Source organism: Apostichopus japonicus, chromosome 11 (genome assembly GCF_037975245.1).
Source record: "Apostichopus japonicus isolate 1M-3 chromosome 11, ASM3797524v1, whole genome shotgun sequence".
Lineage (NCBI taxonomy): Eukaryota > Metazoa > Echinodermata > Holothuroidea > Aspidochirotida > Stichopodidae > Apostichopus > Apostichopus japonicus.
This window is the reverse complement of record NC_092571.1, coordinates 22,431,436-22,458,291: the sequence shown is the minus strand read 5'-3', so window position 1 is coordinate 22,458,291 and position 26,856 is coordinate 22,431,436. Positions and strand designations below refer to the sequence as shown.

Here is a 26,856-nt window from a genome sequence, read left to right as displayed (position 1 = left end):
AAACCTTCTGGGCTCCCGGACTATGTCTGTTCTATGACACTATCTAAGCGGAGCGCGACCATGGGTTCGCGCGTAGCGTACGATTTTTTGGGGCAAATATACCTCCCAGATCGCCGGAAATAACACTTCCCAGACCTAATGATGCTCCTAAACCTCCTTAAGTTTTAGATCTCATGGCTTAGAAATTTAGTTTGGAGAAATACATGGGCGTCTGCAGAAAGAAAATCAGGGGACAAATAATCCAAGTAGACTTTTGTATATACGATGGGTCTGGGGTCCTCTCCCAGAAAACAAATATAGACTGCGGCAAATGCGATTTCCGTCCTATATTTAACAACTGTGGATAAAATACAATAAAATGAGAACTGCTGCATTTCATTTGCACAATGCTGGATCAAACTGCGCCAAAGTTCAATACAGGGGAACTTGAAATGCAGCTATTGGTCAAGACAAATTGGTGGGGACACGGTATATCATGTCCCCACTACTGAAAAAGTTGGATGTGATATCTGCTGTTTGCTTTACAAATTCGAATAATTTTGTCACTGTTCCTCTTTCTCTTCCCGTTTTCTTGCCGTATTTCTACTCCATCCTTTTCTCTTTCTTCTTTTTCTTTACCTTCCTTCACCTCGTTGAAGTTGGCAAGTGTATACAGTTCCAAAGCTATTCAGCAGCAACAAAACGTTATTTTGTGTATGTCTGTTGTGGGGTGAAGTTAGCGCTATGAGCTACAAGTTCCAATGCGCAAGGTGGGGGAAAGGGGCTAGAAATAATGTGTGGGTCAATTCTAACTCGGTTTTCGGTCGTTAATTGTTGATGTAGCCTACCAGGTAAAAGGTTGAAATGACTTTAACAATTTCAAATTTAATAATTTGATTTATTATGCCATTTGGAGCACATAACATAGGCTATAACAGAACATTACTGGCAAAAACTAGGGGGGGTTGATTGTGTGGGCCAACCCCCCCTCTTCAAAAAGTGGGGGGGTTAAAACCCCCCAACCCCCCCTGTTTCTCCGCCAGTGGTACTTTGCAATGGATGAAAAGGAGCAGCTGTAATGCATGAATGGTTGTAGAGTGTGGACCTGTTTTTTTTATATACTGGCATTGCCTATAATAATTGAAACAAGAAAAATATGCAGGTAAGAAATATTAGCACAAACTCTAAAAGTAACCTTGAACTTTCAAAACTCTACATGGTATGTACTGTAAGCATAACAGGGAGAGAAATCTGTAAATAAAAAAACCGATATTAAAAAAAAAAAAAAAAAATGTACTAGTATGCACGCCTAATCATATGTGTGGGAACTTAAAGGGTGCATGTGAAGACTCGCGCACAAAGAAACGTCTCATGCAGGTAATCTGACCTAGTTTCGAATGAGGTGTAACAGAAGTGTTAGACACCACCATCGATCCCAGAAAATAAACAGAGCTTTCTACCGTTGGTAATTAGACACTAGTGCACAGTCAGTACGTACAGCTACGGTCAATACCCACAACACAGTGTACATGTAATAGCAGCGATGGACATCTCAGGTCTAGATAAAAGATAACAAGGTATCACGTTTCATTACTGTCTGCATTTTGTAGCGACAAGAAGAAAACGTCATTTGCAAGCAACGGAAAGTTAACTTTTTCAGAGCGCGGCACCCGGTTTGGGGCGAGTCTTCAATGCCTTTAAGATCCAACATGCAAGGATTAGTTTAAATGTAACATGAGCTACCAGAAGTAACAGCCTGAGTAATGACTGTTAAAATTTTGCCCCTATATTCACATGTGCCTTGCTCAGTGCGTACCATTTGTGTACAATCCTGCTGCATAAATCCTAATGTAGATTTATTTTAGTTCTGTTTGGACAGGACCTTTGCTGAGTCTAAGAGTTACAACAAGATAAACAACAAAAAAGCAAAAATGGGCAAATATTTAACTACAAATCTTTAATGATTGTCATACGTTAAATAAATATGGTCACTTTAAACATTTGTGGACACTTATGAGCACTCCCCTTTATTGAGTTTCAAAATATCTGGGATCATGTGAACAATTTCTGCGTAAATCAAAGTTGAGAAATGATAAAGATCTATGGAATTATTTGCAGAGACTTGTCCACAGATGCAAAATGACGGGAGGAGGAGGAGGAGGAGGAAGAGGAGGTGGATGAGGAGTAGGAGGAGGTGAAGGAGGGGTAGGAGAGGAAGAAGGGGGTTGATAAGGAGAAGTAGAAAGAGGAGGAGGAGGGAGTGGTGCACATCCCTATTATTCAAACTAAAGCAAATTACCACAGCCATGCACTTAGGTGTAATTATACCTGTGCCATGTGCATTAAACTACTCATTTTCAAAGCGTAAAAACCTTTCTTTCTTTAACCAATAAATTTGTGAATTCCGCAAACCTTCATTTGTGGTCTACATATGCCTCAGAATGCACAATTTGATGTCTAAAATTCCCTAGAATAAATGTTAGTCGGTTTCTATGACCACAGGGGAACACCTCCTTCCTTTAAAAAAAAAAACCTGGATCCTTCCCTGGTATGCCATGGGTGGTGCTTTAATCTTCTCATTACATTGAACCAATGAGAATGTATAGGCCCTACTACATGCACACGAAACAACACAAAACATGATACAGGTAAACATGGTAAGGGAAAAGACAAGCTGGTACATTTTCACCTTACGACCAACACTGGTCCATTTAAGAAAGGTATTTATGGTCCTATTTTATGGTAAAACTTTCAATTCGGCCCCAAACATCCCAATTCAGTTTTAGATCAATCTCGGATGAACCAATGAGAATGTATGGGCCCTACTACAAGCACAAGAAACAACACAAAAATAATACAGGACTTAAGGTAAGGGAAAAGACAAGCTGGTACATTTTCACCGAACGACCAAACAACGGTCCATTTAAGAAAGGTATTTATGGTCCTATTTTATGGTAAAACTTTCAATTCAGCGCCAAACATCCTAGTTCAGTTTCAGATCAATCTCGGATACCGGCCCAAATGCTGATTCGATCGCCACAGACATGTGAAGTTCATAGTCTCTTTATCCCTCACGCTTCGACCTCGTCACTTTCCACAATATCTTCCTTCCGTACGATCTCAAAATCTTTTGTGCCCTGACTGGACGAGGACTCGGACTTTTCTGAAGTCTGAGAAATGTTTTCGTCATCATCTTCGTCTTTGCCGTTTTTGCACTCCTCTTCTTGTTCATCCCGTCCGCTCTCTGTTTCAACTGCTTCGGGAACCTCCTCTGACGGCCTGTCCTCGGAGATTTCTCTCTCATAATTGTCTTCTGTGCTGCCAACGTTTTCAACAGTTTCTGTTTGGTTTTCATCTTCTCGTCCGTTCTCGTCGGATTCTTCATTGGCCTCTTCTTTTCCTTTCTTCCCTCCTCCTCCTTTCCCCTCCTGTGAACTGTACTCGACGGAATATATCGGCTGGAAGGATTCTAAGATACCCACGTCTGCTAATAGGTTAGGGAACAGCCACCAGCTCACCTTACCTAACGTTCCTCCCCAGACGATTCCATAAATGATAGTTCGTACTGAGAGAAAGAAAAACCAAACAAAAATTAAGGCAAAGTGCAGTATTTTGGACATTAATGAATACATGTGCTAATAGAAAATGGTGATTTCTTATGTCATTAAAATTACCCCTTTCTGATGCAAAAATATGTTGTTCTTAATGTATAATATTTGAATTAATCATAGGATTACCAAGGAAACTAATGGTGAAACAGTCAATTTTGGATGCTGAAAATATGTTGTTTAAAGGACAATTCTTTCAGCCGAGAAAAGCAAAATTACTAAGGGAATTAAAGGGGGAACAAATTAAATAAATATAGGAGGGTATTTTACCACCTCCTTCCCCAAGTTATTGGTGTCTACTGGCAAGAAAATGCCAGTTCTACTTGCATGCAATAAAATCTACTGGCATTAAGTTATTTAATAGTTTGAATTTAGCGGCCAGCAACCTACCAATTGCCAGGACCACTATAGATCCGACCAAACAGGCTCCTCCAACACTCAGGTAATAAGTACCGATCCGCATCCACGGGGGCCACAACGGGAACAAGCACACTGCAATGGCGCCAATAACTAAACAAGATTCAAAAGAGAAAAACACCAGAGTGAAGACCCTCACAGTGATTACTTGCCTTGACAGTATATGCAGAAGAAGCTTTCAGATAGTTTACTTATTCTGTTATATTCTATATATATATATATAAATATATATGTCTTGCAGAATGTTATATCAGGGAACTGCTTCTTGCAAAACTTAGTCTTCATAAATTCTTCTAAATCATCTTTAAGCGAAGGTTTATCAACACAAAACTGTCAACAAGAGTGACAAAATTGCTCAGTCTTGGAATCAGTGACAAAATTGCTCAGTCTTGGAATCAGTTGACTGGAATCAGTTTTGGAATTGGAATTAGTTTACTCCCTAGAGATCACAGCAGGTTTGTCAAATTTGTCAGAATTGGCTAACACATGACATCTGCAACCAGAAATAGACATTCCTTTTCTACCGGTAAGTACCTATTGTGACAAATTCTGTCACTACATCTATAGATGATCAGATAAAAAAAAACAATTTATGGGAAATATGGGAGTTACACAAAAAAAGAAAAGGGGTGAAAGAGAATCCATTTTTAATACAACCTCATAGTCAAACAAATAAACCATCACATGTAGGCCTTCAACTGCGAATAATTCAGTCTTCAAAGTTTGTGAAGCTGTTTTGAAGGCCCTGACATTTGTCTGTTATATAACACTATGGTTCCTATGTAATAAACATATTGCTTTATATCTTTGCCACATGAATATGGAAATTTGGCCAACTTGCGTAGCATTCTGCGGGATGACACATAATTTATTCCTACTTCAAACCAGCCTTGGACATTTCGTCTCATACACATGTGTCTGTACCATATAGGGTTATTATATCTCTTTGGATCGCAGAGGTGGGACACTACATTCCTCCCTCCCCTTTGAAGTAAATTTTGGATTTTAAAACATCGCTAGGTAGCTTTTTCCCTCCAAGCTTGTGGGACTAATACATGGTCATCAATCATATTTGTGTGTTTGGAAACAGTTATATCCTGCTTCCAAAAATGGTCACAACACGTGAATATTTTTAAATTTGCGTATTGTGATATTTTTTAACGTCCCAAAGGCCTTTTGAAACTTGGGACAATCCTGTTCGGCAAGACAGTATCTTCTTTTTGTTGCAAAATAGTGGGGGGGGGGGGGGCAATTCTGATCAATCAAGGATTGATAGAAACTATAAGAGAAAAATAGTTTAGGTTGTCTGAGATTAAAAACTCTCTCTCTGCAATCTGTTTTGGATAATGTATAATGTTTAACAAGTTATATTCAAGTGGAATTACCATTCCTCGAATGTACAGATGATATGTGTTAGCTGAAAACAAATCAATATCCTGTGAAATGCTCCAAATAATGTGACATCTCAATGCAGGGCTTTTCAGCAGCATTAACAGAAGGTGTAAACATAATGAAGTTATTTTCGCATGAAATAACATGGAAAGGTGACGAGCGTTCAAGTAAATTTTACTTACCAAGTCCAAGTCCGTACACGTAGTGTGCAGGTTTAACAGGGTCAAATATCCACACATAGGCCTGGAAGGGGATGGGGGTGGGGAGGAAACAAGAAAAAAAAAATCTTTCATAGTTTGGTAATAAATAAAGAGAATTGTATCACAGGTTACACAAAAAAAAATTACCTAGCAAGGAAAATTGAAACACTAGCCTTCAAACAGAAGGACTGGGAATTTGTCGAAAAACAATGAAACCTGGACTAAGTGAATCGCTTGGACTTGTCACAAGAGATATTCTTGTTTGACTGACTGGAAATGAACAAAAATCTGGAATAATGATAACTAAGGTATCCTAAATACCGTAGTCAATATTGTCTGTAGAATAACTTTGTGTGTTTTACAATGTGAAATACAGTGCAGTAACACACATAGGATCAGATTTGGAGAAGGTAAAATGTTTTTCCTTTTTTTCTTGTATTTGTTAATAATGAAAGCTGAAGTACTGGACTGTACTGACAACACTAGTGCAGTAAGTTACAATTTATTATCTCAAAATTTGCATCCAAGATCCCCTCATTATCCTGTTTCTTGTTTAGTTCACTGATTCTACCATTTTTGCACTCTGCCTCCAATCTGTGAAACTTGTCTATTTGACCTTGAACTATTTATTAGGCAAAATTAGCATTTGGCAGGGAGCAGGCTACAAAACTATGGATAAGTTTTCATAGTAACTACATATTTAAATACACTGTCAACCTTCAGGGTCATCAGTATTACCCTTAACTATACTACTTACGTCAAATAATGGTCATTCAACTTTTAAAACTTAAAAATCATTTTTGCTGCCATCTTAAAAGCATTTTCCCTCCTTGAATGTTATAAGTGTAGGGAGTAATGGGTAGGCCTGTTACGCATGCACGGTAGGCTGTAACTACACATGGAGATGAAGCCTACACACCAACACTGTGAGCAAGTAGAAAGGCGATTTATATACTCAGATTCTAGTATGTATAGATGAAGTGGTGCATGCTGGGTTTTTATTACAATTACTTATGAATAATCATGATCATGAATAATCATATCAATATGAATATGAATAATCATTATCTTATGAATAATCATAATCATGAATAAGCATTATATCTAGATATAACATGCAAATGTCAAATTTAACCAATCTCAATGCATTTGGATGTATATGGGGAATTATTCTAGGGGCAAGGAAATCTCTACTTTGAAAATTACTTTCAAAATTTTTTTTTTACACATTTCATCACAAAAATATTTTGAAGGTGAATGACGTCCAATCATAAAACTTTTGCTTGTTTTATTTTTGGACCAAACTGAGATACAGACTGGTGGATACTTACGTCACTGCCGTCGACAAATAGCTGTTCATTGGTCCCTTCTAACTTGATTTTCCTCTTCCCTTCCTTCTGTTTCTTATCACCAGATTCCTCACTCTTTCCTTTCTCCTTCTTTTCATCCTTCTTATCTTCCTTCTTCTCTTTCTTCTCACCTCCCTGCAAAAAGAAAACACCTCCAAATGTTAGAGAAATGGAGGTCAACAAACAGATGGGGAAGACTTGGATAGCGATGGTGGTGGATTTTCTCTTCGAATACTACTGAGCTAATAATTGCTTTGTTCTACAAAAACTGAGTTTTCATATTTCTTAGTCAGTGTCTGTTCTTGATTTTATTTGTAACAATCATACACACACAAAAAGCCAAACTTCTCTTGAGACCCCTTCAATGCCACTTTCTGGTCTGTAAGAAATGAAAACTGGATTTGGGATCCCTCGTTAAACATGCGCAAGTAAAGGTACTGTTGTTTCTGACAGGCACCTATGCAGCACCTGGGCCCTGACCCTCCCATCTCTGCAGGGCCTGCTAAACATTCCTTTGGCTCACCTCTTGAGTAGAATCTTTTTCTTTCTCTGATTTCTTGGACTTCTTCTTTCCCTCGGATTCTTTCCCTTCTTTCTCCTTTTTCTTCACAGCCACTTTCAGAGCTCTCAGGTAGAAACCTTTTTGCAACAAACTTCACATTTACAGAATAAGAGAGCATCAGAGGTAAAAGAAACGAAACAGATCAGGATTAGTTTAAATTGTTGTGGATTTTGTATAAAAGTTATAAGCTTTCACTGTTATATTCACTGTAAAATTAAATGAAGCATTAATGTCTATTCACAGGATTTAACCACATGGTATATCTTTCCGTCAGATAACTTAATGCCTACAGGTAGAGTAAATGAGTTAAAAATCTTCTGTTTAGTTAAATTTTCACATTATTACAATAGCAACTGAATATTTCCCGACTATGAAAATATTGAACATGGTTGTTTTGTAAAAGACTCACCATTTAGGTGGCTTTTGGCATTAATTTTGAACCCCCCCCCAAAAAAAATTGAAATCATTTTATCATTATATCGCTGAAAAATGCAGTTAATTGGTTTGACCAGGCAAAAGATCATTGCAAGAAAGGAAGCTGAATTTTATAAGTTTATAAGATTATTCTAAGATATTTTTAACACTAGTATGCAAAGGTGACCAGATAGTAGAATTTTAGAATTGAATAGCAAGAATTTAATTGTTCACTTAGTGAAAATATTTTGATTAATTGAAAACGTTTCTCTTGGTCGATATTCGGTTTTGTGAGATTTGGTAAAATTATTTGACAATCAAATAGAAATGAATGCCTTCAAGGTCTCCTGCAATAAACCTTAAAAAGATTGTCTGTTTACAAACAATAAGAAACCTATACAGATATGCATGAATGGGTGTAACCTATTTTGATTGGCTAAACCTTTGGCTACATCAGAAAGTTGGATCACAGTAGGGGGGTCTGTGATGTCATCTGGGCAAATGTTCTTAAAGAGATTTACATAAATTGGCTATTATAATCTTCCTGTCGATTTATCCTTGAAACCTGATATAGTTGGAATGTTAGCACAGCTGTCAAAATCCTCTGTACTTAGAATTTCATGAAAATGTATAATTTTGGTTGAAATATTCTTCTGCTCTTTGAATAAATTATCTACAAATTTTATAGAATAGAGAGACATTTTCAGCATTTCCATACTTACACTTCGGGATGCTATCATTATCATTATTAGCTCATTTTGTAATATTCTGAAATTTGATAGACTGTTTCAAGTGGAAAACCCAGGGTTTTCTCCTGGAAGCATACCCCACATTACTTTAGACACATTACTTACTTAACCCACCAGATGAAATAAGATGAGCTGGCCCAGACAATTGAAACAAAACTTTGAAGCTTAACATGTCCAGAGCTTGAGGGATTGTAAAACCCCTTGTACTGCCTTTTAAAATGTAGAATTCAACCAGTAGCAGAATCCTCAATGTTTATACCTGGGGTATCACTGTTGCTAAGTGACATAATAAGGGCTTCACAGTATCACACCTATCTTACTAGTTTTCGTTAAAAACTTGTTGGGTAAGGATTATTTCAAACACTTCTTTCTTCCAATTTGTCTTTCAGATCATGAGAGCACACTTTGGTATACAGTGGTGATACTTTATCTTTATTTTGCAGAACTTTACATAAAAACATATAGATTGTTAAAGGAACTCTCCAGTAACCTCTTCTAATCAATCTACAAATTTGCTGCAGTTTTTTCAGTATAAATTAAGGAAGAAGCAATTGGCATGATTACATACTGTATGCAGTGACGAAGACATTGATATATGGCCAAGATAAAGGCATGAAAAAAGCTTTAAATTTTAACAGCTACTGCAGTACTTTATAACCATCTACTTACACATCCAAGTATCTGGCCACTGACTCTCTGGTTGTGAAAATGATAGGTGTCTTCTTTGCCCCAGAAGCCCATTTTGAGTCCAGCAGAAAGTCTACAGCTTTTGACCCTGCAAAATGTGCAAAATGACATAGTTTCATACAAGAATTGCTAAGATTAGAAACACATGGTTTAGGTTATAAACTTTCATTCTCATTAAAGGATACTGTAGTTCAGGATAGGGTCAGACCTAGAATTCTGAAATATTTTGCCACTTATTAAAATATGTGAGTGCTTAAAAAGTCAACCAGCTAAAATAAAATTCTCACTGGCATTTTCCTGATTTAAAACACACACATCAGTTGAATTTTGTACAAACATTTGAGCGCAACATGATGATATTAAATTACTATATGCAGTGATATGTAGAAACCATGCTGATTTATTGACTGAACATTTGGTTAACAACTTAACCATCTGTATACAGTATGTTCTTAATGTCTTATGGCAGAAAGATACCAGTGCCTTCTTTTTTCTACTCGCAAATGATGAAGTCCACTGGCATGTAGCAGTAAGTAACCCAAATTCGTAATCTGGGATATTGTATTACTCCAGGAGGAACAGATGCTAAGAATCAGAATCTTGCTGAATCATTCCTTGAGACAACTTACACCACAGTATGTTTGTATAACATTTAACTGGTGCTTTGGCCAAGTGGATAATGGCAGGACTGGTGGCATTTAAAGGAACGAGGCTTAGCAATCTGGCAGTTCGAGTTTGATCCCCAGCCTGTTCATGGTAACATGGGTTTTCATGCAAAAGCAATCTGTTTTCCCATACGAAATGACGACTAGATTGAAAAGTTTCCAAATTTGACTTAAAATGTTGAATTGGAAGCCACCCGACGTGAAAGTTGTAATTCATAACCCCTTGCGGGCCCCTCCCACATTCGTGGTCGCTTAAGTTTTGTAAAAATAACTGCCTGATTATTATGATTATTAAGTTAAAACATGCTTGTTTGTGAACCTCAGTTTGAAAGCTCACAAAAGTAATACAAGAAAATGAACATAATACAAATGAAAAAAATAATAATAAATAAATAAAAACAGAGTGACTTGTAGATGAAGAAACTGATTGAACAATTTTTACTATCATAGAATGCAAAACATTTGAAGTTTTTGCTATCACATTCTGCTGAAAGTACAAAAAAGGTTTCAGCACTTGATATTTTACAAAAACAGACTGAAGGGCAGTTTGTTGACTTCTAGGTAAAAGGCCTCCTGTACTACTGTACCTGTAAAATATTCCACTTTATTCCCCATAAAGTTGCATGACTTTGTGGACAAATTAAAACGCAGGTATTTTGCAACGGCAGTTTCTTCGTCTGTAGGTTTGCCTTCATCTTGATCATCCTGGAATAAACAAAAGAAAAGGGAACAAAAATGCCAACAAACTGAGATGATGGTGAAGATGCTATATATCAGGATTCAGGCGAGGTACTGTATGGGCTGGTCTGCTTACTGTACACTACTATGTACAGTACTTAACAAAATATTTAAATGAGACACTAATGTGTACATAGCTATACTGTAGAGCTCAATCCAAACTGCATGTCACAAAGAAGAAGGGAGGAAAAATTCAGTTCTACATTTTTGCATTAGAACTCTACATCATCTCCACATCTCACATGTTTTATCCCGAACCAAATTCCACTAGGAGCTCTGTTAGCTCAGAGCCTCAGACAAACATACATCTGTCACATGATTGTTGGCATGGAAATAAAATCCTAACATACAAGTTTCCTCTCTCAGATAAATGAGGAACAGTCCACACACACACAAGTGACATGAGGAATTATATTCTAATTTATTACAAAATTATAAAGGGCATGGCAATTGTTACTGGTATTTTTTTTCAAAATTGCAAGAGTTTATAAATCAGTTGTGGGTATTGTGAGTATTGCAGTCCAAATATGCAGGCAGGAAATGATTGCAGATTGATTAATTAGAGTAATTAGTTCTAACTAATATTTAAATCAGATTTAAATCAGGTTACATACTGTAGCTAATAAGTGTGAAGTCTTAATTTAATGTTTCATGCTGTCAAATCAGTGTGAAAATTGGCAGTCTGAGTAACAACTGCAATACATTTTTCCTAGCAATTTTATATTAAATCTGAATAGCCAAACATGGAGCAATCATTTGATTGGGGTATAATTCAGCCCAAGGTGTAAATGTTGAGTTTGGTACAAATGCTATGTTACAGTGCAGGATGAATCATGACAGTTACCTGAGAATGAATTCATGGTATTGCCACAAAAAACAAACGGATCAAGTTTCATGTTTCCTCAGTGGGATTCTTCCATTAATTATCGTTGCAACTACGAGGTACATGTGAACTGTTGTTTATTAAAATGAGAGATACAAAATCCCTGTTTATTAAAATGAGAGATACAAAATCCCTGAATATACTGTAATTGTGTAAGATATGTATTACTATCATTAATTCATTAATTGGAATAGAAAGGGATGTGAAGTGTTGTTCTCAAAATAATTTGAGTTCAACAAAACAACTTTACTGCTGTAAGAAAAAAGATGATAATGTTGTACAAGTTCATGGAGGAATCTGACCAGTCAAAGGTAAAACTAAAAGCCTCAAGGTGGGACTTGATTGATATAGAATTAAGCCATTTTCATTGAGACTGTGTGGATAAAACCTGGGTTAAAAATGGCTGCCTTTTAAACATGACAACTAAAGTAAAGACTTACAAGTTACACCTAGGCCTACGGTACATCATCATACTTCATAGGGGTAATGTTACATTTTTTACAATACATTACTAATACTAATTACTACAGTATCCTTGTGTAATGCTAAAGCTTAATCCACTTACTTTGTCACTAGGCCTAATATAGGCATGAATTAAGTCAGTAGTTAATGTCAGGCCTTCCGTGTTAACAGAATTAGTAAAATTGACGAACGTTATTCAAACTGTCGCGACTAATGCTAAATAACTTAGGCTACAACAACTGTACATCACAGTAGCCTAGCCCAAGTAAATAATACTTAGTATGCGGTTTTTCACGCTACGCCTAGCTTAACAGCGTACAAACAAATTTTCTTTCCAAGTTAACTATGTTTCCATGTACCTTTTTCTTCTTCCTTCTAACGGCTTTTTCTGACATAATCGTCAAATTGGGCTTCAATCCAGCAGACGATGAAATTGACTAAGACTTAATTGTTGACAGCTGCCGGACGCGTAATTTTTTTTCCTAGGAGGGTTAGGGGTAATTATCATATATAGGCGTATCCAAACCCTAGCGCATGCGTGTTACTCGTACAAAGTTTATAGCTAGTAGTAGTAGTCGTACATACAGTGTGTACGACGCGATTCACGTTTTGCACACATATATACGTATATGCGTTCGTGCAACAATGGAGACCTGTTCGACTGACAATCCTTGCGCCAATCTTCAGCTGGAATCTCGCCCTAGATGTAAAGTTACTCGATACAATTGCATTTACTAAAGTAATTCTCTCACCCAGATTTTAGACACAATGTACGGATTTCATCTGTCGTCATCATTGTGCGCGACTGACATTAATTTAATGATTTGGTTAATGTCAATCTGCTAGCCTACATTACATGTATTTCTAGCTTCACGGTAAACTTTAATGTTACGGTAAAGTGTAACATGTACATGGTACTAATATAGTAGGCCTACATACAAACTTAAGCCTGCTTTTATGAACTATCAGTCATTCGGTACTTTATCTGCTTTGCATCATTGTTTAATTGTACAAATGAAAAATAATTATGTGATGATATTGAGGGTGACGATTTGATCGCGCTTTAATTTGTATTTCTTTCACTTATTTTCTTCAATTCTCACTTGGTAATCCTTGGCCAAAAAGGCAAACTGCATTGTAAAACTGTACAGCGGAGATCTATTGCGTTGTACAGCGTACATACTGCCCACGTACACCGGCCCACACATGTGCATTGCAGCGAGCGATGAGTAACGAGTGTCTATGGGTATCACGCATGCGCTAGGGTTTGGATACGCCTATATATGATAATTACCCCTAACCCTCCTAGGAAAAAAAAATACGCCTGCCGGACTCACGACGTAGTACTTGGGTCAGCGAATTTATTTTCACGTACGCATTCATCTTATATTACTACTATAAAGTCTTGCTTCTTGTTTACTGATGAACTGAACAAGAAACTACTGGTACCAGATAGGTAACTGGATTGTAAGTTTTAAGTTTTGGTGTTTATGGCAAAGATAGAGTCTACCATACATCCGAATTGTAATCTTAAGATTCATAAAAAAGTTAAAAAATCTAGAAAGATGATGTAGGTCAAGGCCTATGCCTTGATAATGCTTACTGTACTCGTCAAACGCTACATGACACATTCCTGCCGTAAGCACCGGCTAAGTTCTGCCGTGGGTACCAGGAATGGCGTTTATCACTGTATTTTGCACTAGTTCTGCGAATGTTCAAGGTTGTCACGAAAAGTAAATGTTGATCATGTAACAGCATTACGACCGATGAACGCAAGCATGGACTTTTCTTTCTTTGTATAGTAACATGATGATGCCAATGAAGAAATAAAACCCCAGCGTTGAGCCATTGACAAGTGTGGCAGAATGCAATGCCTAACCAATTTAAAATGTTTCTCTCCATTGGTCAATGTCAGATAGATGATTTGCTCCTAAACTTAAAGTATGTTAACTTTTGGTCATATTGTACAACTACAAGTTATATAATATTATGATGTACTGTCCAGAATATGTTTTAATAAATTGTAGTAATTTCTACACAGCTAGCTTTTGTAAATATTTTAGCAAACATGCAATCTAAAATCTTCTCATTTTGACAAAATTTTGATGAAATTTTGGGCAATTCCTGTGGGAATATCACCATGAAGAATTGCCCCTTACCTGGACCAACAGTACATAAGTACAATGACGCAGTGTACTTAAAAACAGCTGACGGTTGGTGTTGCTTGCAAAAAGACCAGGCTGCAGGAACCAACAACTATCATTATACAGTAGTCACAGCCTGCACCATGTAGTGGTAACTTCCATAAAGCCAGTCTTTGACAAACTTTGCAAAGAAGAGCTTTTGAAGAAGTGCCTAGGCCTAGATGCTTGTGAAAGTTTTAACTCATTATTATGGAAGACGTGTCCTAAGAAAATATATACAGGGAGAGCAGAGATGCCAAGGTCAGATTTTCTTTAGGTGGGTGAAAATTGTCTGGTGCTGTTGCTTACGTACACCATGTAAGCGTAGCGCCACCATGGGTTGGCGCGGAGCGTACAAGAAAATTTTGGGATCTTACGGCCCCTCAGATGGCTGGAAACTTCACTTCCCGGGTCATCTAAGCTGAATCTATACTGTCTCCATATTGGTATTGTGTCTATTTTTTTTTCATTCCAGAGGAAAAAATATCTTGAAATAAAAAAATCTCTGAAATTTTGCGGACGCTGTAGCGTTCACGTGTGTCGTAACGGTATTATTTTTTATGAATCGTATAGGTAACGTTGCTTTCAGCCGGGCATATTTAGCACGATCGACTTTGAGTAATTTCCGATCCTGGCGGTTCTGAGATAATTGGCATTTTGGTGTGATGAAATGAATTTCACGCTAGCAATGATACACTTTCACAGGAAAAACTCTGTGGGCCTACAATGTGGGAGATTCTTCAAAAATGCGGGAGTTTTTTGGAAAATGCGGGAGATTCGGACAGGTGGGCGGGTGAGCGGGAGACGACCCGAAAATGCGGGTGACACCCGCCCAAAGCGGGTGACTTGGCAGCACTGGGAGAGGCACTATTCCACTGCTGCTGCCTTAGCTGTCAGCCATATAATCATAAGATGTTGTATTCAGATAATACAATCATACATGTGAATCTTGCAGATAAATCCCAATATATCAATTTTGATCAATATATCAATTTTGTTTCATGATATGGGATAATTCTTGTCAAATTCTCAATATCTAGCCGCAATGTTTACATTAATTATAGTGTCATCTTTAATAGCTATGTAATTTACTAGGTTACTTTAAGATTATTCTTTTTTCTTCCTTTACTACAGTTCTTTAGCTACTTAAGTCCATTTTGGTGCAACCTAGACTTACACCATGGGACGTTCTTCTAAAGATAAAAGAGACATCTACTACAGATTAGCCAAAGAGGAAGGATGGAGGGCAAGAAGTGCTTTCAAATTGATACAAATTAATGAAGAGTTTGACATCTTTAAAGGTACAGTTAACGATACATGGCCATCATCTCAGCCTAAAATCTGTAGGGCACATACCTATATACCATAGTTTAGCTGATTATTTCCCTAGAGTTGAGAAGCTAGCAGAAGCTCATTTGGACCCACAGCACAGTGTACATAGCAGCGATGGACATCTCAGGTCTAGATATTAGATAACAAGGTATCACGTTTCATTTATACTGTCTGCACTTTGCAGCGACAAGAAGTAAACTTCACTTGCAAGCAACGGAAAGTTAACTTTTTCAGAGTGCGGCCCGCGGTTTGGGGTGAGTCTTCAATGCCTTGAAGGGTATGAGATGTTGGCATTTATGCTGTTATAATGTGTAGTATCCTATTGACTAGGGTAATATTGTCATGCGCCTTGAGCACATGGGTTAGGTAGATATATCTGCGTGATATAAATCCTCAATAATATCGTTATTACTACTTTGTTATAGTTTATAAGAGCTTCCTTGGAGTGTCATCTCTCATTAGGGAAAGTTTATCATTCTGAGTGTGTTTATGTGTCCTTTGCTTTAGGCGTTACCAAAGCAGTTGACCTTTGTGCCGCACCTGGAAGTTGGAGTCAAGTTCTGAGTCGACGGCTGAGGTATGTCATTTCTTTTCTTTCCGATACAGATACAGGAAAAAGAAAATGGAAATTAGAACAAAATAGCTGAAATGAAAGTGATCATTGTTTCAGAAATAAACTGTTTCTATGACAACCTACAATTTGTCAACAATTTTATGATAGCAAAATCAGTCAATATTCTGATCTGTGTTCATCTAATTGTTTTTTTTTTCAGAGATGATGATGATGATTCCAAAGTGAAAATAGTAGCTATTGATCTTCAGGCTATGGCCCCTCTCCCCGGTGTCATTCAGATGCAGGGAGATATCACAAAGGTAAGCAGAACAAACGCCAGGGTCTCTACTGTATATGTTCAGTGACGAGTGATGTAGAAAGTTGCCCCCCCCCCCATGTCATCATTTTGATTTTGATCTTTAAAGTTATGAAGAAATTTACACTTTTTGCTGCTTAAATTTAAACTGCAACATGAGGCAAAGATTTGATTAACTTTGTGACTTTTTTCTCTAATGTGTAATAGGTATTCTGTTTATCTCTGTGTGGACTGTTAACAATGAAATTGTGAGCTGGATGAAATTAAAAACTTGTCATACGATGCAAGTATTTTGTTTTGACCTGTTTTGGTTATATATTCTAGTTCTCTAAGTTAATGCTCATGTTTATCCGCATATTCAATGCCACATCTTTAATATTAATCCTTCCATCTCTTTCTTCGTCCCCTCCCCCCCCCCCCCTTTCAGGAGTCAACTGCACGTGAAATTGTCGGCCACTTTGAAGGGGAACATGCCGACTTGGTGGTTTGTGATGGTGCACCAGATGGTAAGGTCGCACTGAGGGGAGTCCTACCTCCCCTTCCCCTTCCTGATATCCCCTTCCCTGATATTCCCCTACCCTGATCCCCTTCCCTGATATCCCCCTTCCCTGATTACCCCCTTCCCAGATATTCCCCTTCCTGATATTCCCTTCCCTGTTATTCCCCTTCTGTGATATCCCTCTTCCCTGATATCCCCTTTCCCTGATATCCCCTTCCCTGATTACCCCCTTCCCTGATATTCCCCTTCCCGATATCCCCTACCTGATATCCCCTTCCCTGTTATTCCCCTTCTGTGATATCCCCTTCCCTGATACCCCCTTCCCTCATATCCCCTTCCCTGATATCCCCTTCCCTGATTACCCCATTCCCAGATATCCCCCTCTCTGATATTACCGTACCCTGATATCCCCTTCCCTGTTATTCCCCTTCTGTGATATCCCCCTTCTTTGATAACCCCTTCCCTGATATCCCGATACCTCCTTCCCGATATTACCCTTCCCTGATATCCCCCTACCTGGAAATCCCCTTCCCTGATATCCCCTTCCCAGATATCCCTTCCCGGATACCCCTTCCCAGATATCCCCTTCCCGGATATCCCCTTCACAGATACCCCCTTCCCGATATCCCCCTTCCCTGATGTCCCCTTCCCAGTTATCTCCTTCCCAGATATCCCCTTCCCAGATACCCCCCTTCCGACATCCCCCTTTCCTGATATCCCCCTCCCAATCAGTCATTGGAAGACTACCTTACATGTGGTCTAATGTAAAGGCTTTGCTCTTCATACACTATAAGAGGGTGTCTGCTGACTTGGTTCTACCATTTCTTGTTTCATATGGATATTTGGTGGAAACATATATTTGTTTATACAGTATCTAACTTTTAAAGAGCTGGGATACAGCTGTTCTACCGAGAAAAGCGCCTTCTTTGATGTAAATGCTTAAAAGTTAGCATCCCTGGCATTTTGTTCCTGCTTTGGGGGAGGGGGGAGATTAGTAATATTTAAATAAATTAGATATACATGAGAAAAGATAAATAAAGACACAATATCAATTAATATCCATAGATGTATCAAGAGAATACTGATCCTTGTACAATAGTTTAATATAAACATCCATCAATTGACGTGATTGTAAAAGTTATGCCTAGTCAATGGGCAACAGTGTTAATATTACATTTTAGGCAAACACTCTAGCTGAATATTTTATACTACTTAAAGTAATTCACGAAGAAAGCTATCTTTAGTCACTTTCTTGTTCGCAAAAACAAAGGCACAAATTGTCATAAGTAATATCAAACCTTTTTTATTTGGGTATTTTGTGTTTAATTAAAAACAAACCATTTTTTAAGCGCCAAACTTCATGTATTAAATTTGATTCATTGCTACCAGTTTCCAACCTCACAGCCTTCAACACTCCAAACTTTATGTTTCTGCCACACACAAAAAATGATTCCTAAATATCTGTTTATAAGGTTTCAGTTAAAAAAAAAAAAATATGTTTGAGGATGGTCGCTGTTAAACACAGGATTGATATTGAATTGTTTTTAAAGATTTTTCTACTTTTATCATGATTTCAGTGACAGGCCTCCATGATATAGATGAATACATTCAAGCACAGCTGTTACTTGCAGTAAGTCTCATAGCTTTTGTCAGTTGCACTTGGTACATATATTGTAAGCCAAATTATCAGCTGATAAGTCCAGTTTCTCAGTGATAAACCAGAATTTTTACCTATGATCCAGAATTATTAAAATAATTTGATATAAACTAGGACCATCACTGAAAAATCCAGTTTTTCCTGTGATAATTCCAGATTTATTGCCTGATAAATTTAGATTATAGAAATAACTTGATGCATCGAGTGATAAACAACCTAGCAACAAACAGAAATACGTTTGTACTGATTATGCAAATGAAATATACTGATAAACCTGGATTATGGAAATAACTTGGTTGATGTTTTGATAAACCTGGATTATCTGTTACCTAGCAACAAACAAATACTTTTGTATTGTTTATGCATATGCAATATACTGATGAACCTAGATTATTTGATTAAATTGGTATATATTTTGATATACCTGATTTATCTGTTACCTAGCAACAAATGGAAATACTTTTGTACTGCTTTATGAAAATATGTAATATTAGAGCTAAAGTGCCATGATACATCTGGTATTCACCTGGGCCGGCAGTTAATTTGTCAATTAGACAAAAACAGTTGCTAGTGAAATAGAAAAGACTAAAACATTGAGATGTTATTGATACCTATTTAATCATTCATGCAAAAACATGGTTTTGAAATTTTGGATCCAACCGTTAAGGACCCCTGGACATCAGAGGCCGTAGTTCAATGAACTGCCTGAACTGTATATTGCTATGCCTCCTGTTAGCTAAAAGCACTTTTATTTTCAGGCATCAGATACCCAGATCTATTGAAAATCTTTTTAAAATAGCTCTGAAACTTTGCATTAGCTTGTGATTTCAATCAGCGATCTCATACAATCATGTGCTTTACCAAATTTGTTGTTTATATTAAATAAAATTTTCTTCTTTTGTTTTTACATTACATTTATAATATTGTTCTCATCATTCTTCCATAGGCGTTGAACATCACGACACATGTACTGAAACCAGGTGGTGCATTTGTAGCTAAGGTAGGTACTAGAAACAGTTATGTCTAATTAATATGTAAAATACTGTATAAACAACAAGAAGGATAAACATGAAGTAAAACTACTACAGTGACTGTTCTAGTTTATTTGTTACATACTCAATTATTCATTGAAATTAATAGACTTAACAATGATGATAAACATAGCATGAATGGAGTACCATGAGAACTCATATGTTGTGCTTCCCTCCCTTTGTTCCAAACACTTCTGAAAACTCATCTTATGTGTCAAGCTTTCATCTATGTTCACCAATAATTCTTTTTGTTCATTCACTTTTCCTTTGTTTTCTATCTGCGTCTTCCACGCCTTGAGCACCCTTCCAGGTGGATATTGCTGATGTTATAAATCACCATTATTATTAATATTAATATTTATGAAATGAAGATGAAATCAACTTACAAAACACTTTATTGAAACATAATTAGTCCCAAGGAAAGTAATGTCTCGTGAATGACAAGGACGAAATCAACAAGAAAAAGAACAAAATGTGAATTTTTCACTTCAGAATGTACTTGATTTCTAAAGAAGCGACTTTACTCTTAGATGTAATGGTAATTCCATTTTCAAAGAGCTTGGTCTACTTTCTTAACTAAAACTTAAGGTAATGAGTTCTCTCCTTTGAAATGAAATCCATCTCCTTACTTGATATTTGAACATAAATAGTGCATTCTTCCATTATTTCTCTCCTTTGAAAAATCAGGACTTTCACAGAATTAAATGAAATTCATCTCCTAAACTTGATATATGAACACAAAATTCAAATTCTTCCATGGAAGAGTACATTTATTGTAAATTTTAACAGTTCTGGAGCCAACATCCTTAAACTGGAAGTTTGATCGTCTGATAAGGTATTTATTTTGTCCCGATCAATCAACACTCCTCACAACGTCATTAATGTTACCATCTCACCCTTCCCAATAGATTTTTCGAGGAAAGGACGTCACCTTACTATATTCACAACTGAAGATATTTTTCCCTAATGTGACAGTAGCCAAACCAAAGAGCAGTAGAAATTCAAGCATTGGTAAGTAATAACTCACACTATACAGATTTCTTCAAATCGATCACTTTTACTTGAGTTACAAATAGATAATTTTTTTTTACTTTAGGTGATAAAATTATTGACTGAGTCCATGTTTATAAATTTACAGCAAATATATTTTCCTTTCTTTTTTATTGCCTTGCAGAATCCTTTGTAGTATGTCAGAACTATGCTCCACCTAAGGGTTATGTACCAAATATGTCTAACCCTCTTTTAGACCATCATTATGGTAAGTTCATTGGATGTGAAAATGGCATCCTAATCACCAGCATCAACTATAGCAAACTCTTGAAGCATGCAAAATGCTGGTTTTAGGCTTATAAACATAAACTAGAAAAATATATCGGAAAAGGGAGATTATATTTGGCAAATCATTTTAATATATCATTGTCATAGAAATCATCATGTACATCACTTAAAAGTAGCTTACATCGGAGACGTTTTCACCAAATAAAGATTACAGAGAAAATAATTAATGATTCGTGATTACTATTATCACAAGTTGATGTGACTAGGTGCCAGTTTATTGCAAAATCTAGAGAGAGAAGAAATACTTTTGAGTGTTACCATGGGTGTCTGCAGGGAGGGGAGTGGGGGGGGGGGAGATGGGCATGGCAAAGTGGGAAACTTGCCTGGAAAATCAAAGTAGTAAAAACTGTGCCCTCTTGTAACACATAAGGTTTAGCAGCTCAATTTTGACAGTGAAAAGGTGAATGATTGTAATTGTGAACCTGTTAACTGGTTAATTTTTAGGACAGTTAGCCCAAAAAGTATCACCCCTAACACCCCCCCCCCCTCCCCCACTGGATTTTCTCTGCTGAGTGCTGACATTCATGTCAGTTACAACATACTAGTTAATGGACTAAAAATGAAAACACCAGAAATAATGATACTGTGCAAACAAAATGTGATTAAAAGTATAATGAAAAGTCATTTCAAAGTTCAAGTACACCTCTTGAGGCAATTACAGATGCAATGATATTTAGTAAGTTGGAGGTTCATTTTATTCTATCAATCCCTGTAAATGTACAAAAGTTTTGTATTCAAGTAAAAGCTGTTTTCAGAAAAAAAACATTGCTCCTTTCACTACTCCTTTTTCTCTGCAGATGCAAACTTTAACAACTTAGAAGGTCCTAACCGAGTGATTGTCCCTTTTCTTGCATGTGGGGATCTGAGTGCATACGACTCGGATAAAACCTACCCTCTACAGGTGATTTCTGGGTTTATTTCCTCATGATGTCACAAGTAAATGGAGTATTTATTAAGATGTCATGATGAGTAATGCTACATACCACCCTAGAATAAGGGGGACCAGACGTCTCCGATTTCCGTTGACAGTCCCCGGATTTCATGTGCTTCCTGGTGTAAAGTGTCCCAGGAAATGTCCTCTGATTTTATGTACCATCACTGGAATTTTGCAAAAAAAGACCCTGGAAGTTTTCCAAGTTTAGACTAAGTTTGGACTCTGGTTCGTAGAGACAGCTTGAACCTAGGCCATTAAATCTGTGATTGCTCTACAACTGCAAAGTTTATTTATGCATGACTCATTAATGCCAGCCAGTTTAGACAATTTCCTAATGCTACTACCTCTGTAAACTGTCCTCCCATATCATGCTTCAAAGCACTGGTATTGTCAATACAAACAGTTCCTAACCTTGATCTGATAGTAACATGATATTCATACTGCTCGTACTGACAACACCAGTGTTCTGAAGCAGGACATGACAGGACAGTATAGAAAAAATTGTCCTAACTGGGTGTTATGGCAAGCCAGATCGCTGAATAATTTTATACAGTGTAATTTACATGAAAATCATCATAAACATAACTATCTTGTGCACGGAATTCCAGGAAAAAAATATGGTCACCTTGCCAGAGGATCTTGAATGTATTTATTGCATCATATTTAAAGTTCTTTCATAGTGATGTAAACCAGGCTATGTATGCTCAAATATCCAGTAACTTTTCAAAACATCACAATACAATCTACGGCATTTATGTTACTTATTATTCAGTGACAAATTCTGCTGAAAGGTTTCAATGATGGTGTCATGAACTGAGCAAGGCTGTTTTAACTGAATATTTTTTTATTTATTTATTTTTTATTTTATTTTATTTTATTTTATTTTTATTTTTTTTATTTATTTATTTTTTATTTATCTGAATATTTAACTGAATATTTTTGTACCAATTAACAAGTGAAGTGATGCATCATTTTGCTTCACTTTTAAGTCTTGAGCAAACGTTTTGAGCAAACAATTTCACGATGATTTTCCTTTCAAGTCACAGGAAACATCACAGACTATAACATGATCCTTTTCATTACAGTTAGAGCCAGGAGATGGTTACACCACTTTACCACCGACCCAAGCTCCAATAAATCCTCCGTACAAAACTGCAAAAGCTTTGAAACAGAAGGACCTGCTAGAAAAATGTTCGGAACTACAGGCAGACGGGGCTGCCGCCATGGTTTCTGAAGAAAACGACTCAATCACAGAAGACCAAGTTGACACAGATGAAGTAAATCCCACAGATAATTCCCAAGGAGAAAATGAACGTCATGTCGATTAGGGATCGGGCTGAGGGAGAGCGCTGACTGTCAAGTGGAACCAATCACAGCATTTTGGATCGTACAGTAAAGGGGTCCGCAAACTCTTAGGGACACTGCATTCCACAAGGACTGAGCCACGAACCACCAGATCCTCATTCCTCAGAGTTGATGCTCATAACCCGAGAAAACTAACATGGACTATAGAAGTGATGTTAAAGAATTAGCTCAATCTTCATCGGGAAGCTCTGCATACTAGATAAGTTTTCCAACATTCCAAAAGTTCCCTGCCACTCACCAAAACATTTTCAGGATCCACTTTTTAGTCACAACAACTAGTCCGAGGACAGTTAGCTTTTGTACACCTCTCTCATAACATCTTGAATCAAATGTTTCATCCACTTACTACTACTCTGGGCAGTAATTACATGTATTTGAAATTTCCATCAAAAACAGAAACTGGTATAATACCAAATATTGATGAAACAACACAGACTGAAGGTAAATTTCCTTCTGTGTGCTTATAGTCATGTCAAAAAAAAAATTCTGCGGTATAGATAATGACCCTTTAAAAGAGGCCCAGTGTTTTAAAGCCTCAATACGTGTTTGCTGTATGAATTTGGAAAACAAACTTCAGAAGCAGATTCAACATTTCTCATTCTAAATGCCCTCTGACCAGGTGGGTTTAATGGAGAAAGGCTGTCGCAATCGAAATTTATTTTCTGTTACACTTATGGCGCAAACGGTTTACCGTAAAATCACTGCTGCCGCCGGTATCAGCATGTTCATTACACAAATGTAACCTGTATACTTGTATCTTCCACTTTTTTTTACCCAATTCCACGGAGGAAACATCTGGAAACACCCGTTTCTTCATTGCAATTGAAGGAAATGACACAATTTTGCAAGCTACATTGGTAAAGAAAGATACTGTTTAAGAGAAGGGACCTAACACAGGCTAGCCACAAAAGTGAAAGTATTGTAGCCCTAGGCCTAACGTCGTAAACAAAACAAAGAGATTTGATTGCCCCATGATCTGTTGGGCGGGGCTTGCAAATTTTGATTGAAGTTGGTAGAATCTATGGACTCGTTTATAAATCTAGCGAATTTTATTCAGCTAAAATTGTTTAACGACAGGTAAATCAATAAAAATAATGAATATTGAAATGGAAATTGCATAGAACGGTGTCATTTTCACTGAGCTTTTAGTGCAGTAAGCTAGAAAGTTCAGTTTCAATTTAGCAAACACGTACTGAGACTTAAAAAATGATCAGTGCACATACTTTGAGATTTCATCGATAGTTTTGAGGTAATTTTTGTATGGACGCTGATATCCATATCTGTAAGAACATTCCTGATGAAAATATTTTGATATTGTCTGACACAATTTGGGTGGCATTATTGTAGGAGCGGTTTGACCCATCATTCATCTGTTCTACTTGCTTCCCTTACAATACTTATACTGTGTATTAGACTGGCGCAACTGACAAGTTTGCACAATATTCTGTGGCCATGTAATATGTATATATGGCACAGTCAGTGCAGTTAGTGGTGAAGACATTGCTTCAGAGGCTGGCATAAAAAAATCATTTATGTGCAGAGCAATATTTTGATCAATTTATTTGGTGAAAATGGGATGTGATTTCCGGGCACATGAGAGGGTTGTAAATGTTGAGAAATACGAAATATTCAATAAACAAGCATAAAAGAAAAACAATGTCAATTTTTTATGTCCCGTTCATTTATTGTGAAAGACTTGGTATGATGACAGTGAATTTAGACAAACAGAAGTTATTTCAGGTGATACCAAAATGATGTAAAAATAATTATAACAACTTAAATATGAGTACATTCTGGAAGAGGTTTCAAAAATTCAAAATCATGCCTTGGTAAAGACAATTATTCAGCCACAGTTAATATTTCACCATGATATGATGTCTTCAAGACTATATACTTTTGCAGTATAATGCATGTAACAGGAACTGTGCATTGCCTATCTAGCGATGTTTTCTCTTTGTCGCGTGCTATTTGTTGGTTGGTATACACAGAATTGTGAGATCTTCTTAAAATGTTGACCAGTGATCCTCATAATGTTTTTTCTTTTTCTTTCTTTAACTTTTTCTACTTCACCAATGAACAAAATGATGTTATTGATAGGTTTTATCCATGATTTAGGAGCAAAAGGGAATCAAGAACAAAGAAAATGGCTGCTGTCACACACTTCACCTAATTTTCTCTGTAGAGGTACTGTCAACAGATGACTTTCACTCATGATTATCACATAGATGGGATATCAAGAATCCAGCAGGCTTTGGTATCACAAAGTTAAAACTATAAAAGTTAGATAATATATTAATTGTTACTAGTTTATTGCTTAATATTAGGAAGAAAATGATTTCAGTGTTAGATGAAATAAAGCCAAACATACACATAAACCAAAATTGAAGAACAATATCTACCCATCCAACTCCCCCACCCCCTCCTTCCCGCTCACCTTCACACAGCTATGCCAAAAATCTTTATTCATTTGGGGAAGTGAAGGACTATGAAGAACCCCCTCCCCCACAATCAGCACCACCATCTCAGTTAAACCAAACTCTATTCACTTGGGAATTCAAGCACTGTTGATAAACTTCCTCCCCCCTCCCCCCCCCCCACCCTTCGTTACCATCATCAGGACAGCTAAGCTAACATCGTTATTCATATGGGAAATATGGTTTTGATGTCTACGATTGACATCACAGAGACACTTGTGTTTCCATTTTCTACAGTGTTTTGTCTAATTCATTGGTAGCAACACTTCTTTCAACTACTTTCATTATGAAAATTCTATAAACTTGTTAACACCACCATTCTCGACAACCTCAACATTCAAATATTTGATATCAAAATGAAGACACAGACAGAAAAACTAAAACATTCCATCTCCTTAAATGGTACAATAACATCACACAAGAGACAAATTAGCGGCTTCCTTGGCAAGTGAAGAACATTTACATTAGATTTTTTTGGGGGAGGGGGGGGACTCACTGGGTCTCTCCATCCTACATGCCGGGAAATGTGTGGTTAGGTCCATGTCCCCACTTAAAATCCCAGGCAGTTTTTACCCAGTGAAAAATAAAATATTAAAAATATTTATTTAGCATACAAATCATTTTAAGATACTTGATCTCCATCTGCAGAGCTGTTAATATACTTTCATCGCCGTTTGGAATGGGTACAGAATCTCTCTCACTCCCAACTGGACCACGTATTGTTATGCAAAGCGGGGTCACAATTTGGGTCCCCATCGGGGTATTCGACGGGTACAGCTCCTTTGTAGTAAAAGTCTAATCTCCCCAACAGCTCCTTGACTATATCGGTCTGACTCTCAGAGAGGTCAAAGTACTCGTAAGGGTCTTGTTTAATATTGAAAAGCCACAAATTTTTGGACGCGGGCTCGTTGGGGTGAACAGAGGGTGTTCCGTCCTCAGGAGGAGAAATCCAGCTCCCATTACCTGGAAATGAAGTAGACCCATGATTATAAATACGACGTATAAAAGAGCCATAGATTGAGTAAGAAGGCACTTTCAAGGGAGCCAATCCTTTACAATATTATCCTGT

At 37.1% G+C, this 26,856-nt stretch overlaps 3 protein-coding genes and 1 long non-coding RNA gene across 9 annotated transcripts in view; 2 read left to right on the top strand and 2 right to left on the bottom strand.

The window, feature by feature from the left end:
* Positions 1–28: 28 nt before the first annotated feature.
* Positions 29–2,884, top strand: LOC139976515 (uncharacterized). Its single transcript, XR_011796191.1, has 2 exons — positions 29–2,627; positions 2,840–2,884. It is a non-coding gene; the product is annotated as an uncharacterized lncRNA (long non-coding RNA).
* Positions 1,918–13,491, bottom strand: LOC139976511 (translocation protein SEC62-like). The gene is made up of 9 exons (XM_071985342.1): positions 13,430–13,491; positions 12,465–12,563; positions 10,610–10,727; positions 9,340–9,445; positions 7,469–7,598; positions 6,928–7,080; positions 5,579–5,639; positions 3,978–4,097; positions 1,918–3,544 (listed from the first exon to the last, which is right to left on the bottom strand). Exons 2-9 carry the CDS (start codon positions 12,498–12,500, stop codon positions 3,051–3,053), a joined length of 1,218 nt encoding a protein of 405 aa, XP_071841443.1. The 5' UTR covers positions 12,501–12,563; positions 13,430–13,491; the 3' UTR covers positions 1,918–3,050.
* LOC139976513 (tRNA (cytidine(32)/guanosine(34)-2'-O)-methyltransferase-like) lies at positions 13,432–25,335 on the top strand. 6 transcript variants are annotated; one of them, XM_071985344.1, is made up of 11 exons: positions 13,432–13,572; positions 15,423–15,589; positions 16,128–16,197; positions 16,394–16,493; positions 16,917–16,995; positions 18,566–18,618; positions 19,592–19,645; positions 20,585–20,687; positions 20,851–20,934; positions 21,812–21,915; positions 23,034–25,335. In XM_071985344.1, the coding sequence occupies exons 2-11, from the start codon at positions 15,469–15,471 to the stop codon at positions 23,274–23,276; spliced, it is 1,011 nt and encodes a 336-aa protein (XP_071841445.1). In that variant the 5' UTR covers positions 13,432–13,572; positions 15,423–15,468; the 3' UTR covers positions 23,277–25,335. The 6 variants fall into 6 exon arrangements, with proteins under 6 accessions (XP_071841445.1, XP_071841448.1, XP_071841449.1 ...); XM_071985347.1 differs by having other exon boundaries at positions 13,457–13,561; XM_071985348.1 differs by having other exon boundaries at positions 13,458–13,476.
* The window catches only part of LOC139976510 (arylsulfatase B-like), a 21,167-nt gene continuing 18,854 nt past the window's right edge, over positions 24,544–26,856 (bottom strand). The window contains exon 8 of the mRNA XM_071985341.1: positions 24,544–26,750. Within this exon, the coding sequence (XP_071841442.1) occupies positions 26,485–26,750 (266 nt within the window). The 3' untranslated portion in view covers positions 24,544–26,484. The remainder of the gene's footprint in view (positions 26,751–26,856) is intronic.

Excerpts from the sequence above, each read along its gene's own strand:
- LOC139976511 (XM_071985342.1), bottom strand. The coding sequence starts at position 12,500 with ATGTCAGAAAAAGCCGTTAGAAGGAAGAAGAAAAAG. Across the intron at positions 5,640-6,927 it reads TATTTGTCGACGGCAGTGAC|GCCTATGTGTGGATATTTGA; the intron begins GTAAGTATCCAC and ends ATCCCCTTCCAG. Across the intron at positions 3,545-3,977 it reads TATAGTGGTCCTGGCAATTG|TACGAACTATCATTTATGGA; the intron begins GTAGGTTGCTGG and ends TCTTTCTCTCAG.
- LOC139976513 (XM_071985344.1), top strand. The coding sequence starts at position 15,469 with ATGGGACGTTCTTCTAAAGATAAAAGAGACATCTACTACAGATTAGCC. Across the intron at positions 18,619-19,591 it reads AAGCACAGCTGTTACTTGCA|GCGTTGAACATCACGACACA; the intron begins GTAAGTCTCATA and ends ATTCTTCCATAG. Across the intron at positions 19,646-20,584 it reads GTGGTGCATTTGTAGCTAAG|ATTTTTCGAGGAAAGGACGT; the intron begins GTAGGTACTAGA and ends CCTTCCCAATAG.